Raw genomic sequence first — 15,239 nt, 5'->3', positions numbered from 1 at the left:
CTTCCTCGTTTGTTTTCTGAGCTGAACCGAAACCAGACGCCCCAATCCAGGATGCATCTGTGCAGGTAAACACATTATTTTGATTTTGGATGAACCAGCTATATCACAGCACTGTCTCACTTACACTTTAGACATCGGTTAGCCAGTGGGTTTCTGTGTTTTTAGCCATAAGGCTGACAGTTAGCGCTGCTGCTGTAGCTCGCTAAGGTTAAATAGCTAACTATAAACTATAACGGTTATTCGAGTCATCAAGCCGCCCGTTTAATTTACTGTTTAACCAGCTAATGTCAGTGGTGTTCAGTAACGCCTGCACACTGTGTTAATAATGTCTACACAGTGCAGGCCACTCCTCTCACTTTCTCCCCAACAGCAAGCTAACGTCAGCTTAAATACACGTCCTTACCATTATGGGTCCTTACACATTATTCAAGGCTGTAAGCTCATTCTGATGCAGTGTTTACTACTACTACTACTACAACAACACATTATAATAATAATAATAATAATAATAATAATAATAATAATAATAGGTGCCCAGGTGTAATAAACATGGATTCAAACTGTCTCCAGGGGTGTAATAGCAAGCTATTTGAGCTATAATATAGTTATTAAACTTCACGGTCCTTCTAAAGGCTGCAGATAGATGTGCTGTTAAGTTGTATTGCATCATGACACTGCTATAAATAACAGTTATCAAGTTTATTTGATATAATACAGGGGGTCCTCAGAGTTACCACAGGGATCTTTCCTTTCTTTTGTCTGATAAAATACATTAACATGAATGCAACGTATAATTAACACATGTACATTTGTGAAAAAATAAATATATATATTTACACAACCTTGATGATATGCATTATGTAATTTTAGGTGTAAAAAACAAATGCAAGAATGATATTTCTGTGCCCCCTGATCTTATCTACAGTGGAAACAGACACTACATAACTTTTCAAACAGGAATCACATGGACTTAAAAGTGATGAAGTTAGGAGCAAATGTGTAGCCGTGGTTGCCCTCACTATGAATGTATTTGGTAATCCTGGTGTTTTTACCTATAATGAATTTTGATCTCTCCTTGTCTTTCTGTCCCCTGATGTGTTATATCATGTGTTTCTTTTAAATTATATTTGATTTTCTTTATTACCTTTGGCTAATTCAGTCAGTAACATGCATGTACTGCATATGGTCTGACAGTAAAGCGGGACTGCTTGGAGCTGCTTAAGCCGGGATTACACTGACAAGGTTTATTTAAACACACTGCCCTGTTATTCTATCATACAGCTTACATCATCCCCACAGCCACACCCACCTCTAGACCCACTCTTTATTATTCTTAAAACCAGCTGGGGCTACACATGGAGCACAGTGATCAGTATGTGTATCTAATGAACAAAAGATGACATAATTACCCTGTTTTTTGTTTCTTCCAGGGTTGGCATTTACATGAAGAGGAGAAAGCGGGGCTGCTCTCAAGCCTGAACATTTTTTGTCTTATTCCATCTGGAAGTCACTCTCTCTGGCCTCTTCAGATTGGTGCGCATCCCCTCTTCTCTCGCCAACATGTTGTGCTGGGGGAATGCAAAGGATGGACAGTTGGGTGTTGGTGTGGAGAGGAACCCCATGTTTGAGCCAAGGAACTGTCACGTGTTCAGTGGCAGGGGTCTGAAAGAGATAGCCTGTGGAGGACAACACTCGATGTTTCTGCTGCATGACGGTAGCGTGTACACATGTGGTTCTAACAGCTGCGGACAGCTGGGCCACAACAAAACAGGGACTTCCCCAGGTAAGCTTTCGGTGCGCACAGCAGATCGACTGACCTTTGTTTAATCATTACAAATTGTAGGCTGCTGTACTGCTCCACTGTGGAAAGTTACCAAACAGGTGTGAGAATGTGGGTGAACATGACATGGTGTGTTTGTATTGGGAGTGCTTAACAATGTCAGTCAGTCCACCACGTTGGTCCAGATCGAAATATCTTGCAACTATTGGATGGACTGCCATGGAAATGTGCACAGCCATTCATGGTTCCCAGAGGAAGAATCCTACTGTGATTCCCATCAGCCTCGGCTGTATTTTGTGTTTAGCTCTATTAAGAAAATGTTAGCAGCGCACATTATATCCACTTAACATCGGCATAGCATTGTCATTGTGAGAATGTTAGCATGCTGGTGTTGGCTAAAGGAACACTGTGACAAAGTCCAGTCTAATAGAGCTGCTAGTATGGCTGTAGGCCTCTGTGCAAAGCATTGTTGTTAGAAATGTCAGATTTTTGCTTCATTTCTAAACATTTTTATTTTCTTTAAATGTCAAGTATGTAAATGATTAGAGGATATTAATATGGAAAACATTCAGCCAAAAGAGACATTTACATGGCAGCTGAACTTCCTGAGGCAGATTTGCTCCATCGCGTGAGAATTTCTCATGATACCGTGATTCGAACATGACGATTTTCCAGGTAACCCCATCTTCAGGTAAAACTGAAGAAGGTTTCTGAAAATGAAGAGAATTGTCTTTTGCAGGTCTTGGCAAAATATCACATTTTACAGCTGATAGATATCACACAACCTGGATGAGCCTTATTTAGCATGGACTTTATGTTTTAGTTGTGTTATATATAAAATGTGTTTAAATGAAAAGCAAACTGTATTGTCTGTTTCTGAGTGGGTTCTATTGCACAACTACAAAAACCTTTCTGGGAGAGTTGAAACATTCATGGCTTGCGAAGTGATTGCAGACAGCGGTGGGTCGATTGGTATCATGTGGGTGGAAGTTTGTGTTACTTTGTACCGGCACGTGGGTGAAGCTGTAACAACAATGGATTCATGCAGGAATCACTGGACCTTGAGAAAAGAAATAGAGCTAATAGAAAGTCCTCGCCTACCTAAAAAAACATGGTGACAAGTATGTAGGATAGAAACTGCCTCGATGATATCCCACACATCATGTAAGCACTTGTTGATACTTCATCAGGTATGTTTAGTAGTTACTATATCTTTTAATAAGCCTACAAAATGTAGATTGCTGATTAAATGTTTTGAAACCATACATGCTTCTATTTTTCTGTCATGACACTGCTGACGTGTGACGCTCTTTCTCCTCTCACAGAGCTTGTAGGAGCTCTGGATACTCAGACGATAACGATGGTGTCGAGTGGTCGGGCCCATTCGATGGCAGTGAATGAACAGGGTCATGTGTTTGCGTGGGGAGCTGGTGAAGGGGGCCAACTCGGCCTGGGGACTGCAGAGGCGGCTGTTCGAATCCCAAGGTGACTGAGTAGCACAGCATAGAGGAATTCAAGCTGTTAGCCTGACAGGAGAAGAGACACGACAAGGAAATGACGTTCGCTTGGAATCAGTTTGTAGAGACATTCAAAATAACGATGCTATGAATTTGATTGATTTATGAATTTATTCAACTGTTTAGATGCAGTGCATTGCCTGCTGTAGGATAGTGGAGCCTTTATCATTGAAACAGTCTCTTAGGGTTCGCCTATTAGAAATTAGAAATTTAGAAAACTAATTTAAGCCATAGACAAACGTTAGGTCCCTTACCCCCTGGACAATCTCCAAACTTGAGCAATGTTTCAATTTCAATTCAATTCAATTCAATTTTATTTATAGTGTCAAATCATAACAAAAGTTATCTCAGGACACTTTACAGAGTAGGTAAAGACCACACTCAATGACTTATTTATGATTTACATAGACCCAACAATTCCTCTGTAGAGTACAGTGGCAACGAAAACCTTCCCTATAACAGGCAGGAACGTCAGACAGACCCAGCTCTGTGGAGGACGGCCATCTGTCTTGACCGGTTGGGGAGGAAGAAAAGGAGAGAGAAAGAGAGAAAAGACACACAGATGGACAGGGAGAGACAGACAGGCTTTGCTTGCATCTCTGGAAGTGTGTCTAACAGTAACTATAATATTTATAGTAATGTGAATATGACGTATATGTTAAGGCAGTTAATACAACAGAATAGTAGAAACAAGCACAGCTGAGGTGACAGAATATGAAAATGATAATAATTATGGTGGCAAACATGATCAATGATGAGTAGTGGCAATAGCAGCTACAATACAGCTACAAATTTTATAGTTTATTAAACTAGTGATAGTATATATGAGTAACAGTGACAATAGCAGCAGGAAGCGTCATGTAGGACCACGGCAGCAAGCACCACCACGATCAGCAGAGACCTGCGAGACGACAAAGCACAAACAGCTCCGGGGAAGAAGCTGAATCAGTAACATGCATTGATGGGACATGAATGATTCAGACAGAGAGGAGAGAAGCTCAGAGTATCAGGAAAAGTATTATCCCCCGTCAGACTAGGCCTATAGCAGCATCATTAAGCAGAATAAAGTCTTATCGTAAGCCCTAGCTGTAAGCTTTATCAAAAAGGAAAGTTTTAAGTTTACTTTTAAATATGGGGACAGTGTCTGCCTCCCGAATAACATTTGGGAGTTTGTTCCACAGGAGAGGAGCTTGGTAGCTGAAGGCTCTGCCTCCCATTCTACTTTTGGAGACTCTAGGAGCAACGAGTAGCCCTGCATTCTCAGAGCGCAGAGATCTAGTTGGGTGATACGGTACTATGGACAGTTTCCATGGTAGTATTTAATGCCACCTGACAACTGTGTTTGGGAGCAATGAGTAGCCTCTGACATGCTTTTTTAAAAGTTTGATTCACAAATGTTTCTTTTCCTAGGTTGGTCAAAAGGCTGTGTGACCACCGGATCTCTCAAGTGATGTGTGGGAATCAGCACTGCATTGCACTCTCTAGAGGTGTGAAAGACACAATTTCTTCACTACACCCGCACTGTTTATGTACTGTTGCATCCATCCACTGTTTGTCCCAGCTCTATCCATATCCACAGCAGTTTAAACTTCTCTTAAAATTCATCTTGACTGACTTACTGCATCGTATTTTGGTTCCCTACACATTTGAGACTGAGTGTGATAGGCTGACACAACTGTCAGTCAAGCTATCATACCCCCCAAAAACACAATACAAGCTGATATTTGTTCATAAATTAAAAAATAGATTTATAAACACGGACAGACACATTCAATTAATGATATCAGCTGTTGAGACCAAGCGTCTTCTTTCTTTTTAAATGTTTTACCTGATATTGACACTCAAATGAAATGGTAAATTTAGGGCACTATATAGTAAAGTTACATTTGGGACACTTTGGGGCATTCTTAATTCTTTTTTTGTCTTTATTTGACGTAGAGACGTAGAAAGAGAGGGATCCCTGAGAGATGTTGAAGATTCATGTTTTCATTTTAACAACTAGATAGTCCCACATTACCAAGAAAATGTACTGTTCTGTCAGCAAGTGTTGTAGATGTACAGTTACCGGTTTTCCTCCCTGTCCTTTTCCCTCTTAGATGGCCAGCTGTTCACATGGGGCCTGAACACCAGCGGCCAGCTCGGTCTCGGGAAAGGAGAGCCCAGCAAGCTGTTCCCTCATCCCCTCAAGTCTCTGGCGGGTATTCCTCTGGCACAGATAACCGCTGGGGGAGACCACAGCTTTGCTCTCTCATTGTCCGGAGCTGTTTTTGGTTGGGGCAAGAACAAAGCAGGACAACTGGGTCTCAATGATAAACAAGGTAATAATCAACTGGATAGAAAGAAGCCAGGTGCTGCAATTTAAGAGATAAAAGGATGTATCGTGTAGATTTAACACTTCACATATCAATTTAAGTATTGTTTTCTCTTAGACATTAAGACATGTTTATGTTTCATAGAAGCACTTAGTGTTCATAGAGTAGGAATGTACGAAGTAAAAAATGCCTATTGGACGGTAAAGTCACAGATTAATCGCCACTACAATACTCGATTTAAATGCAGAAGTTACTATGTTCCCCTAAGTCGTACCATTCATTTGTAAATTAATCAAACAGTGGAGAGCAGTGTGACCTTTCTTGCTGGTTTTGGTTCCCTTCTTCAGATCGAGCTGTCCCATGTCACATCAAATTTTTGAGAACTCAAAAGGTTGTTCACATCAGCTGTGGAGATGAACATACAGCAGCCCTCACAAAGGTACGGAGATACAACCAACAGTGGCTTTCAGTTCACACTATCTTCAACGCATCTTGCTGCCTCTGATAACATGCTACCAAATGTTTAACCAGTTTGGTTAGTCGCTGCTTGGTCAGCTGTCTTTTCTTTCTACATAGTGACTCATGTATGCGACCTTTATTGCACGGATGAAATCTAAATCTTATTCCAACCAGACTGCCTGACCAACTACTCTTAATCCAGCACCTTCACACATGCGCTTTACGTGTGCTCCTGGAGAAAAAATATATTCAACTTTTACTAACTGCCTGATATAAAGAAGAATCTCTTTCTCAACAACAACAATTCTGTGTCGTGTCTCTGGCAGGATGGCGGCTTGTTTACATTTGGTGAAGGCTCGTGGGGCCAGCTGGGTCATGGCTCCACCAATAATGAACTTTTACCCAGACGAGTGCTGGAGCTCATGGGCACTGAGGTGTCACAGATCACCTGTGGCAGGTACAGTCTCTTTTAAACCACCGACTTTTGGTTTTCCATTTTATTTGTTAGTCATTGAACATGTTTCTAACACAGTATCAAAGAAAAGTGAAGATTCAAAGATCACAAATGAATTGCAGGATCATTGAATTCTCCTAAATTAGACATATTAGAGGCTTGTTGTGTCCCTCTACATCCTAAATCTTTCTTCTTTTGTCAGGCACCACACGTTGGCATTTGTGCCTTCCTCTGGTGTGGTGTATGCATTTGGTTGTAATAGCCATGGCCAGCTGGGCACAGGAATACTGGGGGATGCCAGGAGCCCATTTCCTGTCAAGGCCAATTTCCTCACTGGAAATTATCATAGAACAGGTATGTGAGGTTGGCTGAGTGGCTTTGGCACGAAGACTGAGAACAAGATCCAGTTTAAGCAGTCCAAGTGTATACATTTACATATTTATTCACAAGTCAATCCCACATAGCAATATTTTCAGTGCAGGCCTGGGAAAAAAGAAGAGGACTGAGAAATTATACTTGCAAAAAAACACAAAACAGCTCTACACAGAACTCCCCCTTTAAATCTTGAGCCTCTTCATCTCTCCACACTGGCTTGACTTTGTTCAAGGTTTGTTCACACTCCTCTCCCATGGCCTAGGGTGCTACTAAGACATTGATTAGTTATCGTCGATGCTCGATTATTCCAAGGGAGATGGAATATGGTCTCTCAGAATTATCCACACATTTAAAATGAAAATACAACACATTCTTAGACATGCTCAAAAGCCATTAAATAGCATTTCTTATTGACAAACTATATAAATATACTCTATCAATACTCTACCTTTGCCCAGAACCCCCCCCACACACACACACTTAAGACAATAATGCTGATGTGAAATCAGGCTATGCAAACACTATGACACAGACACCCCCAGGCTCACTTTATTTAATTAATAACAGAAGTAGCTACGCAGCGTGTATTTGTGCAAGTGTTCAGCTTACTTTTAAAGGCTCTGTGCTCATTTTACAGTATATAAGAGTGTGGTTTAAATGGCTCTTTTGAATTACCTGGTTATTACATTATACTTTCCCTTTTTCTTTTGCTGGTGACCATGCTATAAGCGGGTTAATCCTCTTCTAGGTGTCCATAATCAGGAATAAATGGACTCTGCGGAGGCAAGATCCAGTTCGTCCATTAATTCCTGATAATAGACACGTCGTCGGGGATTATCCCTTGCGTAAAAAAGCATAAATACAATTACTCTAGGTAACTATTTGATTAACTGTTGTAAAATGTTGGTTGGCTAATATGTGCTGTTTCTTTTCTTTTTAAAGAATCAATACAATATACAGTGACCAGAATCATCTGTGGAGGAGACCATAGCTTCTTGTTGTACTCTAGTGATAAGGTATGTGATTTCATTAAAGTTGAAATGACCCTCTTTCTCTAAATTTTGTCGCCTAAATGAATTGTTATAGTTGCATCGGTAAAACTTCAAATCTGTGTCCGTGTTGAGTGTAATCACTCCCTTTAGACTCTGACGTTCTTTTCACAGAATTGAAAGCCTAAACAGCAAAACACCAAATTCTTTTGCCTCATAATTTGCAATGTAACGTCTTTAGCATTTTACTGCACACATACTCTCTAAGCACACATAATCTGTTTAACCTCAACATCAGCACTAAACCCTCAACATAACCTGATAATAATTACAAAAGTAAAAAATACAGATTAAAACAATGTCAAAATATGCAGCTTAATAATAAGAATAAGTAGTTCCAGCGTTTCACCACTGGGGGGAAGTAACGTCTAAGCTCTTACCACTTCTTAGAAAAGATCTATCATGTATTTTGAGCAATTGTCTGCTACAAATATTTAGTAAATGTTCAGGAATGTGCACGATTAAAGACACAACACACATTCAGCCCCTGCAGCAAAAAATATTTAGACTCCAGACGTGGCCTTTTGTTTTATCTTCATGCAGGAAAGAGACAAAAAACAGACTGGAGCCCAAATGTCTCTGTGCTGAACTGTGGACGTACCATTGCTTACAATCTTGTGTCTGTATCTTCCTCTCTGCAGAGTTGGGTCCCCCCAGAAGACTTCAGAGTGATTAATGTCAGTAAATCAATTGCCCCAATCAATTATGAAAGAATAAATTCCTGGAGGTTAAAGATGATGTACACCACAGATTCCAGTGTCACAAAGTAAGTCAAATAATGTCAGTGGTGGCAATATTTTTACACATTGGACTTGATTTTGTTAAATTCATTTTAATGTTCTCTACTTTTTGGTCAAACATTGTTTCACAGTGAGGTTGTGTAATATGTTTTTGTGCACAGTGACATCATAATTCAACTCTCCTCTACGGCTTGTTGGAACGGCAGTTTCTTGGACCAAAGGTACGTAAATGTAAACACCACGTTTATGAAGTACTGTTTCTCTACTTAACTAGGTTTTATTGCGGTTTGTACTCCAGTACGACAGCGGCTGCAGTCACTAATTCGATTTTACATAAAACACATATAATATAAATTTACAATATACAACACATTTTGTTTTAAATTAAACCCGTGGTTTACAACTTTTTCGGAATTTTACTCCATACACAAAAAGCAGTGTATAGTTGGGGCCATTTGTCCCGTTTCAGATGTCTATGAGTTGTAAGTTTTTTCACCAAAGAAACATTTTCCTCCAGATATTTCAAATAATTCAATATTTCACACAAAAATCACTGCAGAGTTTTGCAGCAGAACTTCTTCCTCCCTCTCATCATTATCTAACAACCCCTCAGATTTATCTGGTGACCCCTAGGTTGACTCAACTACCTAACGACATGTAGTTGTAGTTGTAATTTGACCAGCTACCTAAGTAAAATGCTGCTTATACATTGATGAATCCGTATTAACAATCCTTTATATAATATTGTTGATGTCGGGCAGAAACCTTGTATGTCCAAAACTGTCATTTTTCAGGAACGTGAGGTTTTGCTGACAGATTGAGGATCCAATGGATTTACAAAATTTAGTCACAAGCTCTTTTTTTATACTTTTCATTGGTTAAAACTGTATAAAACACACACAGACCTACAACGACGTTATGAAGAAAAAGAAAACTTATGTAAACTAAGGGTCTGTGGTGTCTGTGTCTGTGTTGTAAGCTACTGCTCATGTGAATTTCCCCGCTGTGGGATCAATAAAGTCTATTCTATTCTATTCTATTCTAAAAATGACAAAATATGGAGATGTGAGCTTTCTGCCAGACAGCGACAATGTATAATAACATACCAGTCCATAACCATTTTTATGAAGACTTCCCCCGTACAGCTGTCATGAGCAGGAAAACAGCTATAGAGACCAAAACAGTTTTTTGTCCCAGGCTGTAAACATGTTTATTTATGCTGTAAAGTTGGCCCCTTTAACGTGGGGGTCTATGGGTATCGACTCTCTTTTGGAGACAGCCCCATGTGGTCATTTGAGGTACTGCAGTTTTGCCAAAAATAGCAGAGGATCTTTGGACTGTTTGGTAGGCTAGACTCCTGTGACCTCAGAGAGTTTACTTAATGGTATGTCGTCTTACCTAACAAAACATGCTGATCGACAGGGCTGGGAAAGATGCTATCTGTTGGCCACTGACGGGTTTCTCTGACCATCAGTGTGTGTTGACTCTTTAATACAGACTCATCAGCAGATAGTTATCGTGGGCAGAAGTGTGGAGGCCATCGGGGTGGAAAACAGGCGCCCGGAGACAACATGAAGTACTTCATACTGAACTTCATGTCTGCTCAAACTACTGAAACTCACTAGGAATTAGTAGTCACTTAAACTTTTTACCAGTTTTCCAATTATTCAAGTACTGTACTTGTACTTGACTATTTCTATTATATGCAATTTATTGTACATTTTTTACAGAAAATACACTGCAGATTGAGATTATTAATTCAAAATATAAATCAACAAATTAATTATGTTGTATTATTATGCATTAAGTTACCCAGCAGTATATAAAATAGTTAATATTAGCCCCACTTTTACATTAAAGTGATACATTAATGCATCAATAATTACATCCCAATGGTACTTTTACTTTTGGAAGTATATTTTGATGCTAATACTTTTACTTGTAACAGAGTATTTCAACACTGGTATTTCTACATGAGTGCAAGATTTGAGTACTTCCTCTGCCACTGGAGACGTAGGAGAGAGGGATTAATACGACACAATTTTATTACATTTTATTCCATAATTATATTATTATCATCTATTTTATCATAATAATTTAGGAAGGTATACATACTTGTGAAAACAAAGCAAGGTAAATAGATGGACAGTAAATGCATGTTTTCGACTCTTGCAGACCTCCATTCGTGTCTATTTATCTAAGTACAACAAGACAACTAATTATTAAGCTAATGAAAGTTGTGTAATCCATCACAGAGAAAATCAAGTCTGCACTCATTTTAGTTACACCAAAGCTTCAAGAGTCTGTTGATTTATTTTCGTACCACATGTAGTTGTAAATGAATGGAAGCCAATGGCTGCCTGGAACTGTAGAGAATAAGTGTTTTTTGTTTGGCAAACAGTCTCCACAAGATCAGATCTGATGTATTTGTGTTATGACTAAATAAAACCTGTGCCATACGAATGTGAAGGCTTACACTATAAATAGCTGCTGTCCTTCACGCTGAGGAGTTTGTTGTACTCTGATGAAGACACAATAGTGCTGAAACGTCTGTTGGTTTGCACAATTAACGGCTAAAAACATGCATCAGTGCGCTTCAGTCTTCTCTCCCTTTTGAGTTTGTTGGCTCTTTGTTTAAGCATGTTTATTACTTTGTACTAACTACTGCTCTCCCAGGCTGAAGAGGAGATTTGCGGAGTTAAATACCTTTAGGCTGTGTTTTCAACTAACTGTGGGTGTTTAATCCAAAGTAACGTGCACCTTTACCATTGAAGCTTTACCACAAAGTCCCTGAATCTGAGCTCTGACCTGTTTTTATCCTGTTAGTGATCACTGAGACATCATAGAGAGTTGACACATAACCGTGTGTTTGTTTGCTTGCTTTCTCAGTGATGATGCCCACTTCAAAACCAACCCAAAGATCCCAGGTATTGATCTCTGCTCTGTCAGAATGCTATTTGAGACGCTCAACAAACCGGCTTTCTCTGGACTTCTGGAGCAGGTATTGACTAAAAGTGTGTTTAAAAAACTGTATGTGTACAAGGGAATAACATTCAGTCAATGTTGAGTAACATTGAGTCAAAACTCGACACGACTCAGATTAGCTTCCTGTTTGAGTTTTTGTCACTGTAATGAAGCAGTTAAAAGAGGAACTTTGTCATTGTCACACAGTAATGGAGAGAAAAAAAACATCCATATGTTAATACTGGGCTTGTTTTGAAAGTACTTCAAGTTCTGCTGCAGATTCATGGCAAAAACTGCAACTCTGACTCATAACCTCTAACATTAGCACAGTAATAATAGGTTTGGGGTGCATGCACCTCATCCCGACATGAATTATAATCCGTGTGGACACCAAGGCCACATTCCCAACCACTAAAAGCCACTCCCAATATTTTGTGATATTTTTGAATTGAGAAATGTCCTATACCTTTCTCTAGTTTATTTATTAAAGTGGACCTATTATACTTGTTTTTGGGCTCATACATGTATTTTATGTTTCTAGAACATGTTGAGATCCTCAAATGTGCAAAAAAACACTTTACTTTTCTCATACTACTTATGGCTGCTCACCCAGAAGACCGTGTAAAATCACAAATAATGATTTATGAACCAACAACTGGACATGTTGCCACTGGACTGTGATCTGACATTAGGGAATAATAAATAACACAAGCAACCAATAGTACAGCTTTATCTGGCGTTAGCATGTAGCGACATTTACCTAGTGGTGGACTGTAAGGGAATATAGCAGCACTCGCTACTGTCAAAAATCACAAATATTGCTAAACACTACACAACCGCACATGTTGCAGCAGTGAGTGTGATTGTGATATTAAATTAGGGAGAAATTAATAACACAAGCAACCAATATGACAGCTTTGTCTGCTACTAGCATGTAGCTACATGTAGTAAACAGTGAACCGTGAAGGAATATAGATGCATTTTGTCAAAATAACAAATAAAGACTTTTAATCCAAACAAGACACAACCAGACATGTTCCAGACTAACATTTCAGTGATATGTTACCTACAGCTTCTGAGTCACTGACATGGACCTTTTATAAATGCAAAAAGTCCCGTCTTTTAGCATAAGCCTAGACGAAAATCTTGCCTTATACTGGTGACGCGGTGGTGCGTTTCCTGATGTGGGCGGGCTGTACGTGGAGCAGATGAAAAAAGAAAATCCACAAAGGCTTTAAGTCAGACCGAGAAAGTAGAAAAAAACTGTCTGAAAGGAGGCGTTGACAGCAGTCTGAATCCTGAGCATATCTGCGCATGGCGGTTATTCACACATTTACCTCAATTTTTGAAACTTTGGTCATGTTTAGCATAAACAGCTGACACAACGGAAAAGCATAAAAGGTCCACTTTAATACTTGTAGCTTTCAAACATGTCATAGTACAGTACATTTCAAATACTTTTCTCTGTATCACAGTAAATATTGTTCATATCTATGTTATGGAAAGTGTAAACATACACAATCTGTTAACCGTGTCCGCCCTCTTACTTTGTCCGACTCTCTCTTTAGGCCACCAAGAGTTTTGAGAGTCTGTTGATCCCTCAGCTGCCACGCTCCCCTCCTGACGTCGAGGCCATGAGGATCTACCTCATCTTGTCCGAGTACCCAGCCCTGCTGGACTCCAAGAACTACATACGCCTCACTATCCCCCTGGCAATGTCCATCCTCCGGCTAGACGCCAACCCCAGCAAAGTATTGGGTATCATACTTGCATGCACACACTACAAGTTTTTTAAGACATTTGAAATCATCTTTGGTCGCTGATAACACAGAACATCATGTCAACACCATCACACTTCATGACTCATCACCTACAGTACACCTGTATCTTCATCCACATCCATGTTATCTATTCTCAGGGCGCACTCACACTGTCCATCCGTACTGTGCCCAAGCACGTTTCACGGCTAAAGTCTAGTTCGTTTGACCAGTGTGAGTGCAACCGTACGTCTCCTACGGCCCGTTTGGTAGAGGCAGGCTTTTGTAAAGCATGTTTGCACATGTACGAGCACGAGTGTGTGCACGTGTCCGAGCACGAGGCCTACGGCTGTTCTGACGTTATTTTATGTGCGCCTGTTTGGACATAGAAAAAAGAAGGACGGACCATGCGAGGACATTTAAAACAACGGCGGCGAAAGGTTCACGTTGATGTGATGCGGAGTGTTTACTGCAGATTTGGTCAGAAAAACCACAAAGCCAAAACGTTACCATGTTTTCTGCGATGCTTTCCATTATGTGGCCAAAAGACTGCACGCTTTTGTAAACAAAGCGACGCATCGTGTGACGTCAATCAATGCCTGTGACGCATTTCGGCGTGATGACCTATAGGCATGCAAGAAGCACGGGGCACGGTACGGATGCACAGTGTGAGTGCGCTCAGTCTGTTATTTATTGAGATCCGGATTATTCAACAGGATTACTCATTGACTTTGGAAATATCATGCATCTATTAAACTTAAAAACAAAGTTTTTACATTTTCTTTAGCTATATTTCAACTGAAAAAAGGAGATAAATATGAAATATATCATATTTAAATATATACACATTTATATCCCCAAAGAAATTTTAGTCAAAAGCAACTGGACTTGGTTGTTTGTCTTTGAAGACGTTTAACCTTTTATCTGACCAGTCCCAGCCTTGAGCAGTATGAGAAAAGTAAAGTGTTTCTTTTTCCATTAAAGCATCTAAACATGTTCTAGAAACATAAAATACATGTATGAGCCCGAAAGCAATGGCTTGGACAAATGAGAACATTCACAGGCTTATACACATTAATAAAAATAATATAAAAATAATAAATAAAAAAAAAGTAGATCAACTATATTGTAACCGAAGTGAACTTCAACAACTTTTAAAAAAACTAACAAACATATATTCAATATCTTAAAATGATGAATAAAATTAAATCAGACCAAAATAAATTAGAATAAATATGTTCTTGTGTACTGACACAACCTGCTGAAAACTCTTAAACATATTCAACAAAGCGCACCGCTGTAAAGGAAGAGGATGTGCTGACAAGACAAAACGAGAGCTTCATTGCGAAACAGAATGTGGCGCAATAATTGTTTTTTCTTATTTTCTATAATCGTTGAAAGCCAAAATTGTGATTCGAGTGAAGTTTTGAATAATTGCCCAACAAGAACCAAGAAAATTGTTCCAAAAATATATGAAATACATTTTTGAGGCTGATATTGATATTTGGTGAAATAGGAAGAAGTCCAGGCTGTTGCTTCAGTGTGAGAAGAATCAAAACAAACTTTGGACCTGCTTGAAACTTTTTGGTGGTTATTTAAACACGATTTTTTTAACCTTGCAGTTAAGTTTTTTTGGTGTGTGGCTTTCTTCATTGTTGAGATACTTGGGAGTTAAAAGATCACCACACACACACACACACACACACACACACACACACACACACACACACACACACACACACACACACACACACACACACACACACACACACACACACACACACACACACACACACACACACACACACACACACACACACACACACACACAC

General features: G+C 39.5%; 1 protein-coding gene across 1 annotated transcript in view; it reads left to right on the top strand.

Moving 5' to 3' along the window:
- The window catches only part of herc3 (HECT and RLD domain containing E3 ubiquitin protein ligase 3), a 28,617-nt gene continuing 13,378 nt past the window's right edge, over positions 1 to 15,239 (top strand). The window contains exons 1-13 of the mRNA XM_083930993.1: positions 1 to 65; positions 1,431 to 1,783; positions 3,106 to 3,265; positions 4,708 to 4,784; positions 5,394 to 5,615; positions 5,957 to 6,048; positions 6,395 to 6,525; positions 6,725 to 6,876; positions 7,840 to 7,913; positions 8,588 to 8,712; positions 8,848 to 8,907; positions 11,576 to 11,687; positions 13,219 to 13,408. Of these exons, the coding sequence (XP_083787119.1) occupies positions 1,561 to 1,783; positions 3,106 to 3,265; positions 4,708 to 4,784; positions 5,394 to 5,615; positions 5,957 to 6,048; positions 6,395 to 6,525; positions 6,725 to 6,876; positions 7,840 to 7,913; positions 8,588 to 8,712; positions 8,848 to 8,907; positions 11,576 to 11,687; positions 13,219 to 13,408 (1,618 nt within the window). The 5' untranslated portion in view covers positions 1 to 65; positions 1,431 to 1,560. The remainder of the gene's footprint in view (positions 66 to 1,430; positions 1,784 to 3,105; positions 3,266 to 4,707; positions 4,785 to 5,393; positions 5,616 to 5,956; positions 6,049 to 6,394; positions 6,526 to 6,724; positions 6,877 to 7,839; positions 7,914 to 8,587; positions 8,713 to 8,847; positions 8,908 to 11,575; positions 11,688 to 13,218; positions 13,409 to 15,239) is intronic.

The sequence above is a fragment of the Echiichthys vipera genome (genome assembly GCF_963691815.1).
Source record: "Echiichthys vipera genome assembly, chromosome: 2".
In the NCBI taxonomy this organism is placed as follows: domain Eukaryota; kingdom Metazoa; phylum Chordata; class Actinopteri; order Perciformes; family Trachinidae; genus Echiichthys; species Echiichthys vipera.
Note: the sequence above shows the minus strand (reverse complement) of the source record. Positions and strands in the feature narration are given on the sequence as shown.